Below are 11,471 nucleotides of genomic sequence, written 5' to 3'. Positions count from 1 at the left end.
CGAGCTTAGCCCTAAAAAAAAATTCTGTCCAGGAGGTCTTTTAATCTTGTACATAACTTGTCACCGCATGCCAGGAAATGTGAAATGAAACCGGTCCTAGTTATGTGTACGTGATCTGTTTTTGTGTCACGCAGTTTCTGCTTTCGCGGTTTTGAAACGTGGCGGTGAATCTTTATTAAGAATATTATTTGCTAAATTGTCGATATCGGCATCGTTTGCGACCTTAAATCGATGATAAATGTTTCATAAGTTTTCCGGGCAACACGGTCAAGTTTGAGTCGGCGTTTTGGTGTTTTTGTATCAGCTATACGACATTGGATATCCGACGGACAGCCGAAAGTATAAGTGGACTGTGGTAAGTTACAAATGTAAAAGCGAGTCAACGAAAATTATATCGGTAAAAGCGAGATCAACAGTAATTTCTGCCGCGGAAACAAGTTGAATGTATGAAGATTGGGGCTTTCAAGGAGTCGATTGTTGTAGTCTTGACTTCACGACATGAATTGAATAATTGAGTAGCATTGTTACCAATTTTAAAAGTGTTTTTATCGCATTTTTGTGACATGTTCCTCGCTACACTGCAAAACTCGTATGGGTGAATGCGAAACAGGAAAGCCATGCAAGATTGTGCCAGGGTTTCGTCTAATAAACGAAAAGAGATTCGGCATTTTCGTCTAATGGTTTCTGTTGCCGGGTTAATTTATTCTGGCGGGAAATACGAGGTAACGCAATTCGCAAGCAGCGCGGCACGCCGCCGTTCATCCAAGATAGAAGCAAGACAAACACCGCAGCACAATGGTAAGTTGTATTTTTTTATTTGTGGAATATAAACTTGAGCTTGGGTTTTCAGTTTCACTACGGTCGCTTATGTCAAGCGCTGTAATAATAATCAGCTTGCGGTGCTTAAACCTGGCTAATCGCGCGCTGACTTATTTCGCTCTACTAACCTCGCGCTAATTTTTTCTGTCTTACTTGGGTGGTGAGTTCTTTACTGAGCTCTTGTTATCTGTGGGCAGAATATTAACCTCGCGCTAAATTACTCTGCCTTACTTGGGTAGTGAGCTGAGTTCTTCACTGAGCTCTTGTTATCTGTGGGCAGAATATAACCTCGCGCTAAATTATTCTGTCTTACTGGGGTAGTGAGTTCTTTACTGAGCTCTTGTTATCTGTGGGCAGAATATAACCTCGCACTAAATTATTCTGTCTTACTGGGGTAGTGAGCTAAGTTCTTTACTGAGCTCTTGTTATCTGTGGGTAGAATATTAACCTCACGCTACATTTTTTTTTCTTGCTTCGTTGGTTTGTTCGTTATTTATCTTGCGTTATTATTTTTTTTTTTCAATCCGCGATTGAAATTTTATTGAGCTGTTTTAAGACATGAACATCAAAACCCAAATCCGGCTAATATCTGCTTTTTCTTTCTCTACAGAGAAGCCGCGGCTATTATGACTGACACCTCACTGTACATTGCGGCAGTTCAACGTGCGAACTACGATCTTATGTTACCGATCTTAATCCCCTTAATGGTGAAATATTCTCCACTAAGGGGATTAAGATCTAATTTGCATAATTTTTTTTTTGAGGACTAAGCTCGTCATGAGTCGTACACGTGGTAAAGGCAATATTTTGCTCATTCGCTGCGCTCATTTGTTAAATATTGCTTTACCACTCGAAAATAAAATTCATATCTTCGCGCCGCTGTATGATATCCTCTATGACTGTCATTATATGCCTACGGTCAATTCCCGCCTTGCGGAAACCCCGTTAATACGGACAGGACGTCAAGTCCAGGCGAATAAGTTTTACTGAAAATAACTCCCACAATAGCGAACTTTCTCCAATGTGGACAACAAATTGTGGTCCCCAAAGGTGTTTGTTATAGAGGGAGGTGACTTTAAATAAAAGGAGACTACAGACGATTACTTTATTTGATACAGTTTTTTGTGCGTGTTTCTTATTGTGGTCTTATCTGATTCATTATTCGAGAACCGAAGCTACTAAAAAAAAATTATTTTTTCGGTAGTTTAGAAACGACGTATTTATCTTACTTACAGCACGACGCGCCTTACCGTGGCCACCCAACAAACTTTTTTTACAAGTGTTTTATCGTTATATCACTATATGTTTGACGAACACGCCGCCTTGCAAAGTTGAATACAATCAAGTGGATACTTGTTAGATCGTATTTATCAACAAAACACAGTGAAAACGTGAAATATTGCAAGATGACACTTGTAAAAAAGTTTGTTGGGTGGCCACGGTAAGGCGGGAAGTACGGTTGAAAATTCACTTAAGGTCGGCTTGACATTTCAGGATGTATACCTCAATTGCACCAAAAAAGTTTCTTTTTTAAACCACTGGGTGGAAAAGTCTGAAATCCTTCTTTCGTAAAACGTGTGAAAAGAAAAGCTCCTGTGATTATCAGGAGAAAAACGATTTGATTATTATATATGTCGAGAGAGGTTTGACAAGTTCCTACCACCTCAAGCAAATCTCCCCGCTAAAAATTAGGTGAGGCTGAAAGTTGTTTTTTTGATTTTCCCTTTGTTATTTTTTGTTTTTTTGTGGCCCATTATAATAAATAAATTATAAAGAATATAAAAGAATATATTAATATATTATATTATATAAATTATAAAGAATATAAAAAAAATGTTCGTCAGCAGTTTATTTGGCTTGGAATTCTAAATTTTATCCGCTTGAATCTATATTTTGATAACGCTAAAGGCGAAAGACTAAAACGTAACGAAAGGGGTTTTAAAAGTTTCTCCGAAGAGTTCAAATGTTATGTAAAAATGCGATGGTAGGTTAAGTCTGCGTTCGAGCCTAGTGGTCAACAGGCCGGAGCGTATCCCGGTAACCTAAGCATGAAGCGTAAAGGAGTATTTTTACTCTCCCCTGAATGGGGTGCCTTTTGTTTAGTTGCAGTCATTTTGAATTTTAAATATGCGGTCTGCTAGTAGGAGGTCTGGAACCGAAACATTAATATACTTAATCAGTTGTTCCAAGGTCTGGAACCGAGAAATCTTCGAAAACCGCTTGGAACTCTTTATTGGTTAAAAAGGGTGAAAGTTAAATCACATGTCTTCGAAGCCAAATCTCTGTCTGAATTTCACAAAAAATTCGATTTTTCAGAGGGTCAAAGTGTCTATCGGCTACATATAAATCGAAGATGATCACCAAAAAGTGGAAAAGGGCAGTTAAGTAATTGGTAGCTTTGTTTGAGTGTTGTCCACGTAAGCGAACTAGCAACTGTATTCATCGCTTTTGAATGAACGCCCTTGGTTTAAGACGTACGCTGAATTAAGCTAAGCTGACAATTTAACATGACGTCCACGAGATTATAAATACAATATCTGTTGGCCTGTTTGTCAAAAACGGACGAGCATCATACAAATGAGAATGCACAAGAAATAACCCAAGAGCTTACTTTATTTGATGTGCTTTAATAAACCATCACCGCTAAAACGACTACCATTAAATTACTACACAGGTTTTCTTCCAGTTTTGCCAGTCCTGCAAAGGTTGAGCTGGGGTGAGTCTGCCTTTCCCTATCAAAACATAAACGGATTAAAAATAATATATAACAGTGTAATCAGGCAGTGTAATCAGGCCTCATAAGGGGGAATGGAAAATGAATCCAGCAGGCTCAGATTCACAAATTACTTTTTTACTGTATTTTTCCAAATTTTGGTATTTTGTACGATTTGGAGGGGGGATTAATTTTGGGTATACCGGGTTCGTGTTTTCAGGTATATTGGTATACCACTTAGCCCCCTGGCCGACCCTGTATATTATATTATATTTGGTAATGCTAGTAATTAATCATTGTTGCTTTCCAACTCTATTGATTGTTGTAAAGGTGAGTGGTGGGAGTCAAAACAACGTTCATGGTGAATCACACGGTCATTTCAAGTTTGTGTTCTGGTCATGATCTTTCACGTAACGACAGGCCTAAACACAGTTTAGGTCAAACAGCCTCGTTTCATAGATTGTTTTGTAGAAATGAGATGTACATCGCAGCAAGGGAGGGCACGATCTTGATCTCAGGCTAGTTAAAACAAGGACTGGTGTTTTCTAGACTGAGTTCACTTTCACAAAGGGAAAATTGTCATTTACTTTTTCACGTCAAAAATAAGACCTCAATTCATGTCCCACGAAACTTAAGTGCGTTTGATTGGCTGCTGAAATATTCCCATACCTGTTTTCAGTAAGAGTTTTAAGCAGGTAATATCCTGATCTCGTACAGGTGCTCGTCCCGTTCGTCTCCGTCATCGAATTTCACGTGATACTTCCCAGCATTGATGGATGAGATAGTTCCTGGATAGTACCTAACTCTTCCCGGCCAAAAACCAATAACCCTCTGGCCAACCTGCAGTTCATTGCTTAGAGGGAGCTTGTCCAGAATAACTGCTGCCGCGTCGGACTTATTGTGGTCGATAGTGTCACCGTCATCGTAGAGGATGGATGCGCCAGAATCGGTTGCCTTGACTACGAAGGCTCGGTAGTAAAGACCATTGCTCCAACGGGCAAACACGCGGGCTCCAGTATAACTAATATGGTAAAAGAAAACTATCTGTTGAGATAAGGATGCCAAAGAAATAATGTCTGGATAAATCCCTTATACCAGCAACCTTGTAGTTAAGGTTCTCCTCCCTTGACTTGGCCGCCATTCTGAGAGCTGATTGGCTTCGAATGACCACTTACGGGACTTTGAATTTAACAGATACTGGACTTTGGTTGCCAAGAATAGTACACCGCGTCAATTTTAGGATGTCCCGACATAGGTGGAAGTTTGTTCTTTCCATTCTAAAACGTTTCGAAAGAGCAATGACGAAAGGGCTCAGAAATGTTCTGGAAAAGTTCGACGGTGTCGTGTTTTCTTGTGCCAGTACATGTCATCACAAATGGAGATGTTCACTGTGATTGGCTTAAATGCAATTTGATAAAAAGGACCAAACTTAAACGAGGACGGTAAATCACAGCGCTCCGGCCCAGAGGTTTTTTCTTGCGGCTTCGCCTCGCCTGACGACTGCCTTTGGCCACCGAAGCGAGGTATTCCGTCGCGCGCAAGAAAATCCTCTGGTACCCGTGGTAATCTTAAGCCAATCAGCATAAGTTTAATCAACTCTGATTATAATTTACCTTGCCATGCAGAGGCGGCATCCGGGAAATCTCGAAGATCCTCAGCACTGTAATCATCCTCATCGTTGTCATCGAACCGCACTCGGTTTCCCGGATTCAGTGAATCTGAAGTCTCAGTAACAAAGCCAATGTAGTACTTAGCGCCTCCTTTCCACGTGGCCATCACGTGCTGTCCAGAATGCACCTCTGTCAGGGCTTTATCATGAAGAACCGCTGACACGTCATCGACGTTGTGGGTGATCTCATCGCCATCATCGAACTTGATTTTTATCAATTCACCGGACGGGCGCTCTTCAACCACACCAGGATAATACTTGTTGTTTGTCCAACGTCCTAACACTCGATCGCCAACTAAAAGTACATTTTTTAGACATAAGAAGGTATTTCTCGGTTTTATAATTTTAGGAAAAATGAATGAGCGTTAACTCGTTTTATTGCAGTTTTCAAAGACATGCGAAACCCAACCAACGATTGCGCTTTTCGCTGCCGTCAATCATAATTATGGCAACAGCCACGAACCTTGAAAAACAGAAACAAAAAAAATGGAAATCAACCAATCACAACTGACAGATGTGATCTTTTAACCCAGTTGGAGTGAACTTCTGCAGCTAAGATTTGCTAAGATGATTGACGGCATTAAAAAGGCGCAAACTGTCGGCTGAGGTTTGAATTTCACAGCACGCATGTCTTTGAAAACCGCAATCATTCTCGTCCCCAGAGGCCGCGATCCTTCTGGTCAGCACCCCCAGAAGGATCGCGGCCTCTGGGGAAGAGAATGGTGTGCTATGTGCCGTAAGGATGCGCAGTGCAATACTATATATATCGAATCACGGTAAGGTGATATTTGATTCCTTTATTCATCTTTCGTAAAAGGCAAGTGAAATGTCTTGAAAATATTTCTGCACAGTTCTTTACTTCATTATGTACATGACCATTTTGTTAAAAAGCGCGAAAATAGTGTTCTTTTGAGAGTAGTGAGAGAAGCACACAAGCACAATGTCAAAAGAATAGCGGCATTAGCTAGACGACGTCTAAACGCGGCCTTCGAGATTTCTGGCGATCCGTGCTTGCTCCTAAAGGTGCCTTAATTGGAGTCCATGTAAATGCGTCCCTGTATACTTTTCGGAAGAACTCTACCGGTTCCGTGGAGGATTGTTGATCAAAAGGTTGGCACTGGAAAGTAGAAAATGAACTCTATGGTAATTTAAAGTGCTGGAGAATATCCAAGGAATTTCCTTCTGAGCATTAGCCCTCAAAAAGATTAAAGAAAGGAATTATCGGGGACCATTCGAGGCAAAGAAAAATTATTTGACGTCGGCAGGATTCGAAACCATTTGAATCCAGTTGTACCCTAAAGGTTGGCCCGTTGGACTTGTAATCGGGACAGTGTAAATTCGAGCCAGAATTTATCCTCGTGCTTTGTTCCTAGGCAGGTGACTTTTCTTGGCTTAGTTTATTATCAAACCGGAATGGAAGAGCTGGGTAATGATGAGAGTCATTATACAAGATGAAAATCTTGGACTTCACGATTCAAATAGGCGTGTATTCCAATCTAACAGACGCAGTCATAATCTGACAGTATAATGAAATTCTTTCGGTTAATTTTTCTGTTTTCTCTTAGCCGTGATCGCAATCATGGCCGACCTATCCCCGCACGTAAGCTCTCCCAAAGTAGAAAACTGACTTGCAGCATATAATTAGAAGGAGACAAGATATTTCCCAAGCGTTTACTTTATTTGATTCGTATTTCCAAAACCATCACCAGTAAAACAGCTGATACAATTACTGCTTAATTACTACAAATTTCTTTCTTCAGGTCCATCATTCATGGAAAGGCTGTTTTAGGGTAACTTTGCCTCTTCCTATCAAAACATAAACGCATTAAAACAATTTTAAATGATTTGCAATGTTATTAATAAGGCTTAATGTCAGTGGCAGTATTAAGCGTTTTGCATTTTTAATCTTCTCATTATTCATACAAATAACCTTTCAGATCATCAATAAAAACTGGATTTGATTAGCTCGGAAAACAAGTGCTTTCTTGAACTGACTGAGCTGAGTGACTAGATCATGTCTCACCCATCCAGTTGGTGTAAAAGGATCAATTTTTAATTCCAAGTGAATATTGATTAACTTTTCGGTCTAGTTGATTCTCTTACCATCGAATCGAACTGGAAGCAAGAAGAAATTAATCACACACGTTGGACGAGTTCTTAAAATAAAAATTTAACTTGAATGTTGCCACCTTTCTGACCTTGAAATACAAATGTAAATATATTATATAGGTCAATGTTTATTCCAGTTTTATTGAGGATTGTAAAGGCAAGTGGCCATGGGGGAGTGCAGACAACGTTCATGGACAATCAAAACGGTCATTTCAGGTTTTGTTCTCACCATGATCTTTCACGCAACGCCTTCAAACAGTCTCGTTTCTCATTATATTTAGACAGCTTTTTAGACTGAAATCACATCCCATGAAAGCAAAAAGGAAGGAAAATCTCAATTTTATCACCCTCTACATTGCAGTACCTGATTTCACTAAGAGTTTCAAGCAGGTAAAACCCTGATCTGGTACGGGTGTTCTTCTCGTTCGTCTCCGTCATCAAATTGCACGTGATACTTCCTAGGCTTCACTCCGGCATTTATCGAAGAAATGATTCCAGGGTAGTACCTAACTCTTCCCGGCCAAAACCCAATAACTCTCTGGCCAACATACAGCTCAGTGCCAAAAGGGAGCCTGTCCAAAATAACTGCTGCCGTGTCAGACTTGGAGTGATCAATATTGTCACCGTCATCATAGTGGATGGATACGCCAGAATCGGTTGCCTTGACGACGAAGGCTCGGTAGTAAAGACCATTGCTCCAACGGGCAAACACACGGGCTCCAACTGTTCATATAACAAAAAGACATTATTAACTTAGTCGTCGTAACTTTAAAGATTTTCATTGTAACACGGGGCAACTATTTTTTTCTACAACCGTTATCTGTTTATCGCATTTTCTAATTAAAATATACCGTATTTTCGACAACACATAACCCTGGTAGCCACAAGTAACCCACCCTGCGAGCAGAGCCTCTTATAACTTCCCTGCGGTTGAGATTTTGGAAGTAGATGGTTCGCAAAGGTTGACGGCTGGAATGTAGTCGTTTTTAGGAGGAAAAAAATGAAAAAGTCGGCATTTCTTTTGTACGTGTTTATGAAATAACTATCGTGATTTCAAAATTTATGTAGCTGTGGGGAAAAAGTGGCAAACTTTGAGAATTACAACTCATGCAATGAAAGCTAATGAAAGCAGGTCGGTTTTATTTGGCTTTCTCGCGGCTGTACTGTACGACCTTACGCTACGCTTTATTAGGGTTGTGAGTGATTTTAGAAATATTATAACAGCTAACACGGAAATATATATATATAAAAAATACCTTTAATAAATTAGAACGATAAATATTCGATAATTTTTGATCATTTCATTTGTTTTCAGTCGTTTCTAAAGCTTTGGCAACCTGTTTTCTATGGAAGTAAGGAAACCCACAAAATTTCTTAAAGTCACTCATATTAAACAACAGCCTTGTAGTTAGGTTTCTTCCCTCTTAACTTGGCCGCACATTTGTTGCCTATTTGCTCATAGAAAACTCGGACTCGTAGTCTAATTGTTAAAAAGAGTACGACCGTTTTATCTCTACACAGCCTGTTGCAAAAACAGGAGAATGGTCGAATTCGAAAGTTCTTAAGTAATCTTTTGCGAGTCGAGTTTACGTTAAGCTTGAATTATCCCGTAAAGACGCTCTCGAAAATTTATATTTCTGAACTGGAGGCACCTTTAGCTAAATCAGCATAAGCTTAAAGAGCTTTTATTAAATTTACCTTCCCACGGAGACGCAGCATCCGGGAACTCTCGAAGGTCCCCAGCGCTGTAATCATCCTCATCGTTGTCATCGAACAGCACCCTGAACTTTCGGTTTCCCCGATACCGTGAATCTGAAATCCCAGTAACAAAGCCAATGTACTGCTTGGCGCTTCCTTTCCACGCGGCAATCACGTGCCGTCCAGGATAAACCTCTGCCCCTGTCAGGGCTTTATCGTGAAGAACCGCTGACACATCATTGACGTTGTGTGTGATCTCGTCTCCATCATCGAACTTGATTTTAATCAATTCACCGGACGGGCGCTCTTCAACTACACCAGGATAATAAAGATTGTTTGTCCAACGTCCTAGCACTCGATCGCCAACTGCAAATACATTTTAGGGCTAAGAAATTATTTCTCCCTTTTATAATTTTGCGTACAATGAATGTGCGTCAATTCATTTTAAAATTAGATCGCAGGTTTCTATATATATGTAATGGTGACAGGAGCTAAAACTACAAAATTAAGGTCGCGGGGGACACCTTAGGCTCATTATTATGCATTTATTTAAAGCGTATGTAGGAAGTCTTTGAGCTTATTTTCATTTAAATTTGAATATTTCTGCAACTCAGAGTAATCACAAAAATATTCGGCAAAAACAATCGTGTCCTATTTAAAAACAGCGTGGAATATAATTACCATAATTTTGACTTTTCCGACAATTTTGTGGCAGAGATACAGAACTTCATGTCTTGCCACTGCAGATAGGTAAACTATGAATACTGTAGTGTGTCATAACAGAAGCGGAATTTTAAAAGAGCGCTTTTAGAAAGAGGTAGAAGACATTAAATTCAAATTTGCGCACTTAAACAGGCGTAATTTGCTGGCAAACTTCAAATTAAAAAATCCGCTTCTGTTATGACACTCTAGAGGTATTGACTGATTAGTTTTTGACGAAGATCCCAGTGTGCTGTCTCCTACTCGTTCCGCAAACTTTGCCACAAAATCATGTTTTTCCCAATTTGGCACTCACGAGGCTATAACATCGACGTTAAATGCAATCTTCCAAATAAAAGACGACATTCACAATCTTTCATCATTTCTTTATGTCTCTGTAAAATTTGAGCTTAATCGCACCCATAACAGCTGAGAAATAAGCGTTTTAAAAGATGCAGGTCAAGCAAAATTTCCCTTCATGAATTTATTCATGCTGTAGGTATCCCCGCGTCCCTAACCCTCGGACGTACAAGGGGGAGGGGGGTGGATGCCACCCCCCCCCCCCATAAGGTTTTTTCCAAATTTTGAAAAAAGGATTTACTTTACAATGCTGAAACTTTCAGTAGCTGTTCATTCATCCTTTGCGGAAATTTTGATATGTCAACCATGTGTCCATGATATTTGACGTTGCCATGGCAACGTCACAAATACAAGCAGGTCTTGCCAAAAAGCGTCATTTTTAACATTTTTCTTTATTTTTCCAGTTTTTTTAATCAAAAGTGCAAGATTTACTTATTTTTACATTCCATAAGCATTCTTGCTTGATTTTGCATCAATTTTCGTTATTTTGTGACTTTCTAAGAAAATGTTGAAATCCAAGATGGCGGATCAAAGATGGCGGCTCTAATGACGTCACGTGACGTCATATGACGTCATAGCCAATTAAAATTATGTCATCTTGTAGAGTAAGCCAAGGGCTTTCTTGTCAGTGCAAAATAATTTCGCTACGCCTTAATATAACAAAAACTCCGGGGAGGGGTTCCATCCACCCCCCCCCCCCTCTGTACGATGGTGGGGGTATGAGTTTGCTTGTACGTCCGAGGGTTAAGACATTAATATTAAAAGTAAGGGCCTGTTCTAGCCCAAGTTATCAAAATCTTCACCTTCCTGTCCTTCCGACTTGCTTCAGCTGTTATTAAAGCACTCTAATTCTTCTTCATGTAAACTTTGCAATATATTATTCGTCGTAAATTAATAGAATTAAGTTCAGGTGTACTACTCACCGTTAAAGGCTGGAACAACAGCCGGCAACAAAACCAATATGACACGAAAAAAGATATTCATTTTCGTCGTGCGTCGTACAGAATGCTGATCAATTTAAAGTGGCAAAGAAAACCGTGACACTCAGGATTAAATTATTCTTGTTTGCACATAATAACCAATAATTATAATATTCTGTTTAAACAAGGAAAAAACTAATATTATCATGGACCGATATTAGATATTTGACACAAAGAGAACATATATCGAAGAAAGTCAAATCAGGATAGATTAGTTCCGTAATTGCTATACTGTTTGTTTTGCCTTGAGAATTTTCACTTATTTGTGGCAGAAAAACCTGTAGGAAGAAATGGTAAATTTCCTCCATCCTTTACTCGTTCCTTTCTTTTCTTCCTTCTCTCCTTCATTTATCTTTCACTCTGTCCTCCGTCCATTTATATTAATTTATTAAAAGGAAAGAACTTTGCAACGACGCACTTAACG

At 39.6% G+C, this 11,471-nt stretch overlaps 1 protein-coding gene across 1 annotated transcript; it reads right to left on the bottom strand.

Annotated features, from left to right (window-relative positions):
- Positions 1–3,427: 3,427 nt before the first annotated feature.
- Positions 3,428–11,103, bottom strand: LOC144640784 (uncharacterized). Its single transcript, XM_078499857.1, has 6 exons — positions 10,991–11,103; positions 9,009–9,374; positions 7,699–8,033; positions 5,151–5,560; positions 4,202–4,553; positions 3,428–3,551 (listed from the first exon to the last, which is right to left on the bottom strand). The coding sequence occupies exons 1-5, from the start codon at positions 11,049–11,051 to the stop codon at positions 4,220–4,222; spliced, it is 1,506 nt and encodes a 501-aa protein (XP_078355983.1). The 5' UTR covers positions 11,052–11,103; the 3' UTR covers positions 3,428–3,551; positions 4,202–4,219.
- Between the last annotated feature and the right edge of the window lie 368 nt (positions 11,104–11,471).

This window comes from Oculina patagonica, unplaced genomic scaffold (assembly GCF_052425735.1).
Source record: "Oculina patagonica isolate OP01 unplaced genomic scaffold, crgOcupat unplaced471, whole genome shotgun sequence".
Taxonomy (NCBI): domain Eukaryota; kingdom Metazoa; phylum Cnidaria; class Anthozoa; order Scleractinia; family Oculinidae; genus Oculina; species Oculina patagonica.
This window is presented reverse-complemented; position numbering and strand designations above follow the sequence as displayed.